The following is a 15,535-nucleotide window of genomic DNA, read 5'->3' as shown; positions in this document are numbered from 1 at the left end:
GGGGCGAAGTGGTGTGTTGGGCAAAAGGAACAGTGTTCCAAGCTCCCAGTGCCCTCAACCACCAGACTCCCTTCCTCCACCGACACAGGGGCGCAACCCACGGCAAACGGGTTGGTGGACCAAATATACCCCCGGGTCCACAACGGGGGGTTTGAAGAGCGCGCTTAGCGTTACCCAGCACCCACCACGAGGAGGTGGCTCTTCACGGGTGCCAATTAATGTAAGTGCAAGTGCAGTTGCATTCAATAAAATATAAACTAGTGCTCAAAAGAAAGTATACAGTGGGCTGACCAAACTTGAAAAGAAAAGAAAAGTATATATAAATGAACATCTGTTTTATTTCAAAGTATTCAATTTCACAGCAAATATACACAATTTCGTTTCATACAAGGTCGAAAGTACCGTTTGACTGACCCTGAAAGACACATGGTATCATAGTCTGAACTTTTACACAAAACAAAAAGGCCTGTTTTTTCACAAAATATCATCAAATGTTGAATTAATAGTGAGTGTGACCACCATTTGCTTCGATGCACGACAAAGGACATCGACGCAATTATGATGTAAGACGACGAATGACATTAGGCGTGATCCGTTGCCATTCCTGTAGGAGACATTGTTCAAGTTGTTGAGCGGTGATAGGTGGCACTGGTAGTCTTCTGATTTGTCGATCCAGGTAGTCCCATAAGTGTTCTATCGGATTTATATCGGGAGAACATGCTGGCCACTGCAAAATCTTCTGATTTGTCGATCCAGGTAGTCCCATAAGTGTTCTATCTGATTCATGTTGGGAGAACATGCTGGTCACGGCAAAACAACGAGGTTAGCGTTATGAAGAAAGTCGTTGTAATGTTATGGCCCCAGTGACATATGGGAGACAACTCCTGAAGCCTTGAGTGACACAAGCCAACAGAAAGTAGCTAGTTATCTCCCTTGGATCCAGGAAGTATGTACTTACCTCCCTTAGTAATGGCCGATTAAATACCTGTGTTTAATGCCACTGTGTTTGTCATCCAAGAACATCAGCACGTACAGAACATAACATGGTGTCAGAATAGCGTGATAAGCAAGTTTCATGCCTGCAGCTCATTCTACAAGTGTCATTTCATTCTGAAGGCTGATTTCTAATCGGATGAGACTGTTTTTGTGAACAAAAGTGTGAACAAGCTCAAATCAGCATGGCTACCTCACAAGTAAACCCCTGCATTGACTGGAGCGCCAAAAATCTACCAGAAGAGTGGAAGAAGTTTAAACAGCATATGACATTAATGTTCAAAGGACCCTTGAAGAAAGTTAGTTAAGAAGAACAGTGTTCATATTTGCTGATATGGGTCGGTGCCAAAGGTAGGGACATTTACAACACATTTACCATGTCTGAAACTGAAGAAAAAAGCCTCCAAAGCCATTTGGACAAATTTGGACAATATGTAGCACCGGAAACAAGCATTATCTTCGCACGTTACAAGTTTCATACACGTTCGCAAAAAGAGGGAGAGTCAATTGAAGAGTTCGTAACACACCTACAACTCCTCGTTAAAGACTGTGCATATGACAAGCCTGAAGAAATGGGTACGCGATAGAATCATTTGCGGCATTATTTCAAAAACAATCTGCGAGAAATTACTCACACAAGACGACTCACTGACAATGCAGCAGGCCATCGAGATCACAAGATCTTACGAAATAACTCAGTCTCACCTGAAACTGATGTCTGCCTCGCACAGTGCTGAGAACGTTGATTCTATCAACAAACACAGAACAAGATCCTACCCATACCGAAATTGTGGGGGGCATCATGAGCACAACAAGAAGAAGTGCCCTGCCAAAGGAACACAGTGCCACAAGTGCAAAAAGTGGAACCATTTTTCCAAAGTCTGCCGCAGCAGTACACAGACGCAGAGACCAATAAACAACACAAGGGCAAGAAGAAGATCCACACTATTGATTATGCTTCGGACTCTAATGAGTTCCCCAACCAAGCCTTTGCCGATATCAGTGTGGATGGAGACCCCACAATCAGCTTCAAGATCGACACAGGAGCACAAGTCAATGTCATTCCCAAGAAGGAATACGACAAGATGCCCGTCCAGCACCCACTCAAAGAAGCTGATCAGCGTCTCACCAACTACTCAGGACATGTTCTCAAAGTCCTTGGGCGTATTCAACTTCAGTGTCAGTACAAGGAACGGTCAGCAACCAAAAGTTTTTATGTTGTGGAAGCCAACTCACCTCCAGTAATAGGCCTTCCAACATCCTTGTCACTGCAACTCATCAAGCTTGTCCTTGCCCTGGAAGCCAAGCCGAAGGCAGAATCTCCTAACCCCATGACAAAAGAATCAGTGCTATCTGACTTCAAGGATGTCTTCACAGGTGTGGGAGAATTCGAAGGTGAATGCTCGATACATCTTAAGCCAGATGCTACCCCTTCCGTGCATCCACCAAGACGCGTCCCAATCGCAATCAGAGACCGGCTGAAAGATGAGCTCGACAAGATGGAGAAGATGGGCATAATCTCCAAAGTTACCGAGCCTACAGACTGGGTCAACTCCCTGGTTGTCGTTGAGAAACATCACAGCGGGAAGCTCCCGAATATGTCTGGACCCCCTTGATCTCAACAACGCAATCAGGCGATCACACTATCACATGCCGACACTTGAAGATGCGCTCACCAAACTGACAGGATCCAAATACTTCAGTAAACTGGATGCAAGATATGGGTACTGGAATATCAAACTCTCTGAGAAATCATCATACTTGACAACGTTCAACTCAATATATGGCAGATACAGATTCATGCGTATGCCATTTGGACTTGTCTCAGCCCAGGATGAATTTCAGCGTAAGATAGATGAAACATTTGGAGACCTCACAGGAACAGTTGCAATAGTTGATGATATCCTGGTTCATGGAAGGATCAGGAATGAACATGATGCCAATCTATAAGCTGTACTAAGTCGTTGTCGACAAAAGAACGTCCACCTCAACCCTGACAAGTTATCCATCGGCGTCACTGAGGTCAGTTACTTTGGTCATCTCATCACAGCAGAGGGCACAAAACCAGACCCCACAAAAGTTGAAGCCATCAAGCAAATGTCACCTCCCAAAGATAAACAAGAGTTGGACACAATGCTTGGCATGATCACCTACCTCGCCAAGTTCGCACCTTCCCTTTCAGAAGTGACCAGCTCAATGAGGGAACTGTTGAAGCAGGACGTAGAGTTCCACTGGGACAAACGCCAAAACGACGCCCTTGAGAAGGTCAAGTTACTAATCACAAGTGAGCCCGTCCTCGCCTTCTTTGATCCGAAAAAGCCCATTACTCTACAAGTAGATGCCTCGAAGAATGGATTAGGTGCCACCTTGCTCCAAGACAAGAAGCCAGTGGCATATGCTTCAAAGGCTTTGACCCCCAGCGAGCAGAACTATGCTCAAATTGAGAAGGAACTTTATGCAATCCTGTTTGGTTGCAAGCGGTATCATCAGTGCATCTATGGCCACACCGTGACCGTTGAGACCGCTTGAAAGTATCATGAAGAAACCTTTGACGGCAGCACCTGCACGCCTCCAGCGTATGCTACTGCAATTACAGAAGTATGATCTACGTATCGTCCATGTTGCAGGAAAAGACATACCAGTTGCTGACACGCTCTCGCGCGCAAGTTTCTGACTACAAAAGATGATGGGATGTCAGAAGAAATGGAAGCGCAAGTTCATATGGTACTCGCAAATCTCCCTGTGAGTGACCACAAGATGTCACAACTACGAGACGCCATTAACAATGATGTTCAGATGCAACAACTGAGGACAACCATCCTCAATGGTTGGCCAGATTCCAGAAGCGAATGTCCAGAAAGCATCATCGAATACTGGAATCATCGGGACCAACTTACCGTCATGGATGGTCTCATATTCAAAGGGGAAAAGATCATCATTCCTAAAGGCCAGAGATCCGAGCTCCTCCAGAAGATCCACTCCAGTCACTTCGGAATGGAGAAGTGCAAAGAACGAGCCCGTGACATTCTATTCTGGCCCGGCATGAACACAGAGATTGAAGCTGCAGTTGCCAATTGTACAGTATGCTGTGAGAAACAGAGATCAAACAGCAAGGAACCACTACAGCCACATGAAATACTATGCCGTCCCTGGCAGAAAGTGTGTGCAGACCTGTTCACTTGGAACAACAAAGAGTACATCGTTCTGGCTGACTACTACAGTCGTTTCTTCAAAATAGACCAGCTCAGAAGCCTGTCTTCATCAGCAGTGATCCGCAAGTTATCCGTCAACTTTGCACGTCATCGGATGCCTGAAATCCTGATGAGTGACAACGGTCCACAGTTTGCATCAGCTGAATTTGCAGACTTCGCCAGCAGATGGGACTTCAAACATATTACATCAAGCCCCAGATATCCTCAGTCCAATGGACTAGCTGAAAAGTGTGTGCAAATATCGAAGAACATTCTGGACAAAACATACAAGGATGGCATTGATCCACTCCTTGCACTGCTAGAATATCGGACAACACCAGTTGACAACTTGGCTTCGCCCGCGCAACTTCTGATGAGCCGACGTCTGCGGTCAGTGCTTCCCACCACTGGCAAACAACTTCAGCACAAAGTTATCGAACCTGCCGATGTGTGTGCAAGACGCGAACAAGTTCAGTCCCATCAGAAACTGTTCTATGACCGAGCCGCCAGGAATCTGCCACCGCTTCAAATGAATGACAGTATCTATTTGCAGACCGCTGACAAAACCTGGAAGCCAGCCCAGATCACCAGAGTAGATCCAAATCGCTCATACCAAGTGCAGACAGCAGATGGTGCACAATATCAACGCAACAAGCGCCACCTAAGACACACACCAATGAGAAACCCCAGCAGCAATGCCGATGATACACCAACGGACTTAACATCAGTGCCACTCCAGAAGGCGACAGCATCAACATTGTCCAAACCAACACCGTCCAAACCAATGACTGTTACCAGATCTGGAAGAGTCGTTAGAGCTCCTCAAAAGTCCAACCTATAGACTGCAAAGTTACCCTAGTTGATAGTTCTTAGTTACTCAGTTAGTGTTGTTTAATTTACATGTTATCAGTTCGTGCTTTATCGTTACCAGAAAATATTAACAGACCAGTTGTAGTGATCTTGTTTCTGAACTGTGCCCAAGACATCTGGTCCGCCAGTGCCAAGTAACAATACGTGTGAACGCCCACGTGTATCAGTGTTGACATTATATACAAGATGTCTTCTCCTATAACATTCTGATAGTATAGCATCCATATCCTAGTTATGACACGAACATTTTGTTCAAAAAAAAGGGGATGTAATGTTATGGCCCCAGTGACATATGGGAGACAACTCCTGAAGCCTTGAGTGACACAAGCCAACAGAAAGTAGCTAGTTATCTCCCTTGGATCCAGGAAGTATGTACTTACCTCCCTTAGTAATGGCCGATTAAAAACCTGTGTTTAATGCCACTGTGTTTGTCATCCAAGAACATCAGCACGTACAGAACATAACATTAACATATTTTGATAAACAAAGGGGTAATAATAGATACATCTGTTCTCGGACTTAGTATAATTGTTTTTGGCGCAACAGCAGAGACTGTTTTGAAAGAGAATATTAGTAAGTGTTCCAACTTCAAGTCTAAAAAGTATTGCATAGATACAAATTGAGAAAAAAGAAAAATCATAAATAGGATTGGAATATCATTGGATATCAATAGGATATATAATACGATTGGAATATCATTGGATATCAATAGGATATATAATAGGATTGGAATATCATTGGATATCAATAGGATATATAGCTATGGGATCTGTAGAGGTTTGTTTTCCTCATAACATTTGGATGATTCATCGACACTAGGATTTTGTACAAGTTTTGAACAAGTTTCATAATCTTTGCTTTTAAAACTTTGAAACAGATGCAAGTGACCAATATTATCAATTAATTCAGACAATGCCAAATTATTATTTTTGAATGTTTATATCGATGACCGTGTTTATGCTGCACAATCAACCCAAGATTTCAGCCTCAAATGACTGTAGTGTTTTTTACATCTAAATGCACAAACCTTCACCAATATTTCTTTACTCTGCTGAAATAACTATACATACTATGCGAATAATCTGCAACATTCTGCGAGATGCCATACAATTAGGAGTATTTTGTTGAGTTTGCAGAAATTGATTGAACAGTTTCGACAATATTATAGAATGTTGCACCCAGTGTGCAAAATATAGCTTCAAAATTTTGCTATCTACAACCTAATTCTCTAGCCTAAAATTTGAATGTAGACACGGAGTTTCATCATTAAGCTGCTAATATGATGAACAAGTTTATGGTTACAGACCCGGGAGAGCCACATTTCGAAACAGACAGCATAAATTGATGTGTCTCTCCAGGCAATAGTTCTGATTCGCGTGAACATGGTGGTGGTGGAATTGGGTTTAACAGCGTGCTTGAGAATATTTTAGGCTCATATGATGGCGTGCATGCGTGAACATGGAATGTGGCTCTCGGCATATGCTGTCAAAACATGCTTAGTGATTCAAGCTAGCGTTACCCTATTTAACAAAACAAGACATGTTTCTTCATAATTTTATTCAGATCACAACAGGTTTTGTTTCTATAATTAGCACAAGATGATATATTTATAGGTATAGTACATATAATAATAATATCACATAACTGAACGATGTTCATCTTAAATGCCTTAAATTAGCTACGGTCTTAGATATAACACCCGAACTTTATGGTTTATGGAGAACTTGGAAGACAACCTATTCAGCTCCAAATCTCTAAGCGATTAATCACTTATTGGTGCAAGTTGAAATTTTTCCCATCAAACAACAAAATAGGAGCTTTCATTCAAAATTATATTATTGATGATGATCCTGACTAAATCATGTGAAACATAAATTTTTGTAAATCGCGACCTACGGATGTATTTGTAAACCCCTTTCATTATACCCAACCCTGGAGCATATCAAAATGTGAAGGGACAATATTATGAGATTTATAAAACCTCACCTTCACTTTCCGACGAATACTTACTGCTATCTGAAAATATTTGGAAACCTATTATATATTGTAAAACATCTAACCATAAATTGCCAATAGAAATTGGGAGATGGACCGAATCTCGCATGAAAAGAAGAGTATGTAACCTTTGTAACTGCACGCAGTTAACTGGGGATGAATTCCATTATATCTTTAGATGTTCATATTTCAGCCAACAACATCACTCACCTAGAAGATAGCTCTTGTTCCTTCACTAATCTCTCTACATATAAAACAATTGAGGGTCAAGTACTAAAATTTCAACAATCAAACACCTATCTAAATTTATATATTTGTTTAATGCATATGTTCTAGCTTCAGTAATCATTAGTATATTCCATGTCACTCTTTTTGCATTCTTTGTATATTCTGCATTATGTACTCATGTACCACTGGAGGAAGTTCCATTTTGAGTAATAAACTCTGAGTGAAGAAGCTAAACACCGCACTTGTGAGTTGGAAAGATTATTAGTTTCTTACTTGAAAACAATATTATACATGGGGACACTCTTTTTCACGGTAATCCATTAATTAACTAATCTATTGGAAATGTGGCTTTACGGCTACAGTCATGTAATTGAAATGTAGCCTTCCGGCAATAGTGATTTTTGAAATGTGGCTTTCCGGCCTGTCACCAATTTTTATAAGGTAATACTCATGCATGATTTAAAACTAATATTAATTCAGTGACTGGAGATTTACTTGCCCAACTGGATTTTTTACTAGCCACAGGCTTGAGGGCCAGTGGCTATTTACGCACGATAGTTGCACCCAATATTATTATTATAACATAAGATCGCGAGTTGTCACAGTGTCAAATACACTGAAGAATTCCTGGCATTAAATGTCACCTATACATTGTTCTGATACCAATTAATGGACAGGACAGCTTTGCTCGTGCAGCTAAATATGTTTGTGTTCTGAGTACAAGATATTTTAGAGTAACTATTGCACCTTAATATTTATTATTTCTTTTGCTTTAAAAGTAACATTTTCCAATTTGATGAAGTGGTCTATCCTTTCTAATAAAAAATGTCTTGCTTTACCTTAGGCAAATATACTAAATAACAATTCATTTGTACATAAAATTTAACAAAATAATGAAAAGTAAAATTAATATCTGTAGTTTTCATTGTGCCCAGAGACAACTTCTGATTAAGTTTGGCCAGTATTTGTAGTCTAGCTGTATACTTGCCAGGATCCAAAGCGTTACCATGGTTACAATGGTATGACGAGTCTGAGGAGAACTATGCTGGACACAACTAAAGAAATGTTGCTTTAGGCACTCAACTATTCGTGTACACTATCATCATTCTTGCCATAACATAGAGTAAACATTTTTCAATAATCACAGAGGTTGAGGCGCCTGCAGGCAAGTGTTTTAGGTGCTTTCTGATGTTTTCAGACATAGATTAAGAATAACATATGCAACCACAAAGATCGCACTCAATGGGGACACGTTGGAATGAAAAAACCAGAATAATCTTAAGTAACTATCTATTAGTGCTCTTGTTTTTAAATGGTTGGGAAACTTAACAAGATTTCCGATGGCCCATAAACTGAGTGATTAGAGTGATTGAGTTTGTTTAGTTTTACACCGTTTTTAGCAGTATTTCAGCAATATCAGAAATGGGTTTTCACATGTACCCATGTTGGGAATCGAACCAGGTGTTTGGTGTGTAATGGCAGAGGCTTTAACTACAAGAACTGGATTTTCTTGTTCATTGATCCTTGATTGTGCGGTTTGTTCACTGACCCCGCCATCACAATAGTCTGAGTCCTGCTGTGTGTGTGTGGGCTGAACACACATTGTGTGAACAGGTGCTACCAGAAGATAAAATGCTATACAAATTCCATGAACACCTGGTGTCATCTGATTTTCACAGATGTTTCATACTTTGAAGAATGTGACAATCATATTTGTAGGGGAGTGAGTAGGTGAGTGAATGAGTGAGTGAGTGAGTATGGTTTGACACCCCTTTTAGCAATATTCCAGCAATATCACCAGGAATGAGCTTCACACATTGTACCCATGTGGGAATTGAACCCGTGTCTTAGGCGACTGGCGAGAGCGCTTTAACCACTAGGCCATTTTTTGGTACTTTAAACAAATAAGAAGTTTTGTTGAACTTGAATGAATCAGTTTGATCATCACCCATCCTTGCAGCAGTTTGTAAAAGTAATCTGAGATGTGGGTAATGTTATGTGAAACAAACACTGGTTCAGTGAAGGCAAGGGTTAGAAATGGCACCTACAGTGTTCGAAGTGTTGTAAAACTGCACCTGTAAAATCAGAAGTACAATGTATTTGTTTATTTAAAGAAGAGGGGTTTCATGTTCTGAGCTTTCAGGAAATAAAATTACTTGGATGAGTTGGTGAGTCTGGTAAAATTACAGTCTTTGCCTCATTAGGCAAATGAAACTACTTTTGAATTCCTTATCCTTACATCCCTATATCTGGTATCCATTAGCAAAGTGACTGGTGAAATAGCTGCCTGCCTGTTATTTCCGCAGCTAGTCTAATGCTACATTATGATTTCATGTAGGTAATTGATTCCAACTAGTACTGAATACTTTAATGCTGGTTCTGCCCTTGGCAAATCATTACGCTAGTTTCAGACTTCATTATCTGCTGAAGAAAATGGTCATGAGAATATGAAGGAGGCATCAAATTAAGTCGTCAACACTTTTTCACCTCCAAAGAGTGTGTCACTGGCAATACTTCAGTAATGCTCCCTAACCCTAAGACACTAAAAGGGGTGCCCCACCCTGAACATAACCCTAACCCTAGGACTCTAAAGGGGTGCCCCACCCCAACATGGCCCCTAACCCTTAGACTCAAAGGGGTGCCCCACCCTCCACATGGCTTCCTAACCTAAGACTCTGAAAGGGGTGCCCCACCATCAAAGGCACTCCTAACCCTCAAACACTAAACAAACACTTATGGCTTCCAAACCCTAAGACTCATAAAGGGGTGCCCCACCCTCAACATGGCTCCCTTACCTAAGACTCTGAAAGGGGTGTCCCACCCTCCATATTGCTCCTTTAACCCCCAAGACTCATAAAGGGTGCCCCCACCTTCAAAATGGCTTCCAAACCCTAAGACTCTCTAGAAATGGTGCCCCACCCCTCAACATGGCTCCCTAACCCTAAGTTACTGAAGGGTACCACACCGTCAAAATGGCTCCCTAACCCTAAGACACTAAAGGGGTGCCCCACCCTTAACATGGTTCCCCTAACCCTGTCTCTGAAGGGGTGCCACACACTTTTGCTTTGTTTACTAACCCTAGGACTCTAAAAGTGGTGTGTCAATCCTCAACATGGCTCCCCAACCTAAGTCTCTGAAAGGGGTGCCACACCCTCAACATGGCCCCATAACCCCCACTTGGGACTCTAAAGGGGTGCCCCACCCTGAACATGGCCCTAACCCTAGGACTCTTAAAGTAGTGCCCCACCCTCCAACATGGCCCCTAACCCTTAGACTCAAAGGGTGCCCCACCCTCCACATGGCTTCCCAACCCTAAGACTCTGAAAGGGGTGCCCCACCATCAAAGGCACTCCTAACCCTCAAACACTAAAGGGGTGCCCCCACCCTCAACATGGCTCCCTTACCTAAGACTCACAGAAGGGGTGCCCCCACCCTCAACATAGCTCCCTCCCTAAGACTCTGAAGGTCTCCCACCCTCAATATTGCTCCTTAACCTAAGACTCTGAAAGGGGTGCCCCACCTTCAAAATGGCTTCCTAACCCTAAGACTCTGAAAGGGGTGCCCCACCCTCAAGGCACTCCCTAACCCTCAAACACTAAAAGGGTTGCCCCACCCTCAAAATGGCTTCAAACCCTAAGACTCATAAAGGGGTTGCCCCACCCTCAATATGGCTCCCTTACCCTAAGACTCTGAGAGGGGGTGTCCCACACCTCAATGTTGCTCCCTTACCCTAAGACTCTATAAGGGGTGCCCCACCCTCAGAATGGCTTCCAAACCCTAAGACTCTGAAGGGGTGCCCCACCATTGACATTGTTCCCAAACCCTATGACTCTGAAGGGGTGCCCCACCCCTCAACATGGTTCCCCAACCCTAAAGATGCCTAACCCTAAGTCTCTGATGAGGGTGTCTCACCCTAAACAAGGATGCCTAGCCCTAAAGTCTCTGATAGGGGGTGTCTCACCCTCAACAAGGATGCCCTAACCCTAAGTCTCTCTCTGATAGAGGGGGTGTCCCACCCCCCTCAACAAGGATGCCTAACCCTAAGTCTCTGAAAGGGGTGTCCACCCTCAACAAGGATGCCCTAACCCTAAGTCTCTGATAGGGGTGTCCCACCCTCTCAACAATGGATGCCCTAACCTCTAAGTCTCTCAACAAGGTCTTTGATAGGGGTGTCTCACCCCTCAACAAGGGATGCCTAACCCTAAGTCTCTGATAGGGGTGTCTCACACCCCTCAACAAGGATGCCTAACCCTAAGTCTCTGATGGGAGTGTCCCACCCTCCAACAAGGATGCCTAACCCTAAGTCTCTGATAGAGGGGTGTCTCACCTCCCTCAACAAGGATGCCCTAACCCTAAGTCTCTGATAGGGTGCCCAACCCTAAGTCTCTGATAGGGGTGTCTCACCCTCAACAGGATGCCTAACCCTAAGTCTCTGATAGAGGGGTGTCCCACACCCCTCAATAAGGGAAGCCCTAACCCTAAGTCTCTGAAGGGGTTGTCCCACCCTCAACAAGGATGCCTAGCCTCTAAGAACCCTCTCTGAAGGGGGTCCCACCCTCCCAACAAGCCCAACCCTAAGTCTCTGATAGGGGGTGTCCCACCCTCAACAGGAAAACCTAACCCTAAGTCTCTGAAGGGTGCCCACCCTCAACAGCCCTAGGTCTCTGAAGGAGGGGTGCCCAACCCTAAGTCTCTGATAGGGGTGTCTCACCCTCAACAAGGAAGCCCTAACCCTAAGTCTCTGAAGGGTTGTCCCACCCACAACAACTAAGGATGCCTAGCCCTATATAAGTCTCTGAAAGGGTTACCCAGCCCTAAGAAGTCTCTGATAGAGGTGTCTCACCCCTCAACAAAGGAAGCCTAGCCCTAAGTCTCTGAAGGGTTGTCCACCCTCAACAAAGGATGCCTAGCCACAGAGTCTCTGAAAGGGGTGCTGCAACCCTAAGTCTCTCTGATAGAGGGTGTCCAGCCACCCTCAGCAACAAGGATGCCCTAGCCCTAAGTAAGTCTCTGAAAGGGGTTTTGCACAGACGTTGAAAAATGGGATCTGACTCACAATATATATATATATTATTTTTTGGGGGGTGGGGTCGTTTTCAATGTTGGAAATTGATGAAATTCAATATTTCTTTTGTGTAAAATCAAAGGAGAAGCAAAGTTTACCAAAGATTATATTGTTTTTTGTATGTTGTATTGTCATTTAGATGATTGAAAAGTAAATAAAATGAAAATTATTTCCACTGTTAAATCAATCAAAACACACGCCAGGTATCCTGGTGAAATGATAATGGTTTATTCATTTGTAAAGACCAGACTGAAAGAAATTATTTCATGAGACTTGTAGCGTAATGTGTCAAAAGTAAGATTATTTGCAGACAACATTTGGCCAGACTTTGTGACCAAGATCCACTTCATTGGCATGGTATTTGGAGTTAATCATTCTCAGTATGTAACTGTGTATGACATACCTGCAAATGCAACTTCTGGCAAAAGAGTTCAATGTCAAATATGGCAGGATAAATGTCTCCTCTGAGTTCTCTGGAGACAATCTGACAGCTGTCAAACTATCACTGAAATCTATCATTGTTTGTTTATCGAGTTGATTTTTTAGCAACTGCATTCTAAAGGTCACACATACCAAGAACTGCGCACGTCAAAGCGACTTCGTGATATTATAATATTTTGAAGAAGTCTATTTAGAAAATTGTTGTGTGTGTCAAATAGGCAGGAATCGTAGTATTGTGTCATGTAAAACCCCTCCAAACATGGCTCCCCTAATCCCTGAGACACACTGATATTGCCTTAGTTCCTGTTTGCGAGGTACTCACAACAGGCTACTCAAGATTTACCAGAGAAGTTCCTATCTCAAAGAAAACTAAGCTTGAGTTATAAATGTGTTGCCGCCTTAGTGGGGCACTGGGTTGTGGAAGCCAAACTAGCATCTGCACACGGTAGTAGTGAAGCGTGGTACGTGGCGTGTGCGTGGGGTGGCAGGGGCAGGGGCAGGGGCAGAGGAACGAGGACAGGGGCAGGAGCAGGGCAGGGCAGGAGGCAAGGAGCAAGGGCAGGGAGCCAGGGCAGGGACAGGAGCAGGGGCAAGGGAAGGAGCAGGAGGGCAGAACAGGGGCAGCTTCAGCCATGGAACTATTTCAGCGGGTAGAGACAGGGAACTGGGAAACCCATCAGGACTGAAACAAGAATATGTATTTATTTGAACAAACTGGTAACTCTTCTTCCAGCACCCTTTATGTAAAATATAAAAAATCATAATGGAATCCTTTTCATTGGCCAATCTGTATTGACTATTGATAAACTTGCTGACACGCACTTACACTGCCTGCCCACAACTGTGTTGTACAGGCAGGAGGCGAGATAAATATGTTCTCAGTATTTATTCAGTTTATAGCTTAAACTGGAGACAGGTTTTTATTCAATCCCTGGAGACAGTTTTGTTAAAAGCACCATGACACACTCACACATATACATACAGGCATGTATTTAGCTTCCAATATAGTGTGTTCTCTACAATGGTGAGTGAAGCTCTCAGTAGTAGGACTCACAATCTGGGGAAGGTAAGCAATATTGAAAGCAGACAGGGCTCCACATGAGAGCAGGGCACACAAACAGCTCCCTGAGATGTCATCAAAGCCATTTTAGCACCTCCAGCCCTTATATGCTGTTTGCATTTAATACTTTAAAGGATGACAAAAGTACCTGGGACATCCCTCGGAACATTGCTAGAACATTGTTGTGGCATGGGACATGCTGAAGAGAGACACTGCTTGAATCTGTCCTTACAACTTTCATTGTTACATGGCCACAGACCAGTGAAGATACTTGTGACGAGGCTCTAGTCCATTTAAAATAATTGAAAAGATTTTAACAAAAGGAGATTAAGCACTGTGTGGTGACTGAATCATGAGGTGGCATTGTGAGGGTGCTACTTGCTCAATAAAGGTACAATCTCTCTCTGGGGCTAATGATGAATTGTCTTTGTAGGAAGACTGCTTGAAGACTTTGATCATGATAATATAAATTATTACAGAATTACTATATTTCATAGGGGATTTTTAACATAGATTACAAACATGATATTCTTGTCATAGAATCCCTAAAAGTCTCATGTTAATTGTCTTGTACAGGAAACAAGTAAAGCTCACACCTGATTCACAATATCAAGCTGACAATGATAGAATTAAAGAGAGCTCACTCTTACACCAAACTTTTTCAATTATCTCCCCCTTGTCCCACTCATCAATTATATCACACACTAGCAGTAGTCATCTTGTGAATTCCACATACATGGGAAATATATTTAAAAGTGGCATTTTAGGTTTTAAAAAGTTGTAAAAGCCTTTCACCCATTACAATATCTGTCAACAAAGAATCTACAAATACTAGCATGTATTTGGACACAATAGACCTTGTGAGGGTCTTGACCAATGTGGTGCTTGAAGACCTTTGAGCTGTGAAGAACATCAAAATTGGATATCAAAGCAAGGAGCTAAACAGTCCCCACCTGCCATGTACAGAAGTATGCCACCTAAGTGTGTGTGTGTGTGTGTGTGTGTGTGTGTGTGTGTGTGTGTGTGTGTGTGTGTGTGTGTGTGTGTGTGTGTGTGTGTGTGTGTGTGTGTGTGTGTGTGTGTGTGTGTGTGTGTGTGTGTGTGTGTGTGTGTGTTTGTTTGGGGGTGGGTGGGGGGGAGGGAGAGACAGAGGGGGGGAGAGAGGGGGGAGGAGGGTAAGAGGAAGCGAGAGCAGGAGGGAGAAGTAAAAGGCAAGAGAGAAGAGAGAGGAGTCTGAGAGAGGGGGCACGAGAGAGAGAGAGATGGATAGAGTGATGGCATCTACACAAAATCCACCTTTATAATGGAAAATGTGTCATGAAGTAAATGGTGGCACAAGTAACAAGTCCATTTTCAAGCTGTCAAATTCCACTAAAGTATTGATTACATCCTACATTGCTGCATGCTACAAGGGACCACGACCACAGAGAATATAAGATATGGACAGTTGTGAGGGTAATCTACACACATTCCCTAGCAGGTGATGGCTCAGCTGACCAAGATCATAGTTATCTATGGAGCACAGTTGTAGTGGAGTGAGGGGAGACATGGAGTGGGAGGAGGGAGGCAGGTGAAGGAGGAGGGGGGGAACTTACTAGAGGGATGGGAGAGGGGGAGTAGGTAGAAGGAGGGAAACTTAGAGGGAGGGAGTGGAGTGATAAAGGCATAGATGGAGTGGGTTTTCTTGGGGAG

General features: G+C 43.2%; 1 protein-coding gene across 1 annotated transcript; it reads left to right on the top strand.

Annotated features, from left to right (window-relative positions):
- Positions 1–3,750: 3,750 nt before the first annotated feature.
- On the top strand, positions 3,751–5,025 carry LOC124278367 (uncharacterized protein K02A2.6-like). The gene has a single exon (XM_046714088.1). It carries the CDS (start codon positions 3,751–3,753, stop codon positions 5,023–5,025), a length of 1,275 nt encoding a protein of 424 aa, XP_046570044.1.
- Positions 5,026–15,535: the final 10,510 nt, after the last annotated feature.

The sequence above is a fragment of the Haliotis rubra genome, unplaced genomic scaffold, assembly GCF_003918875.1.
Source record: "Haliotis rubra isolate DU_JTF1 unplaced genomic scaffold, ASM391887v1 Scf2358, whole genome shotgun sequence".
Classification (NCBI taxonomy): Eukaryota; Metazoa; Mollusca; class Gastropoda; order Lepetellida; family Haliotidae; genus Haliotis; species Haliotis rubra.
Note: the sequence above shows the minus strand (reverse complement) of the source record. Positions and strands in the feature narration are given on the sequence as shown.

Bases quoted from the DNA above. Each gene is read 5' to 3' on its own strand.
- LOC124278367 (XM_046714088.1), top strand. From the start codon at position 3,751: ATGTCACAACTACGAGACGCCATTAACAATGATGTTCAGATGCAACAA.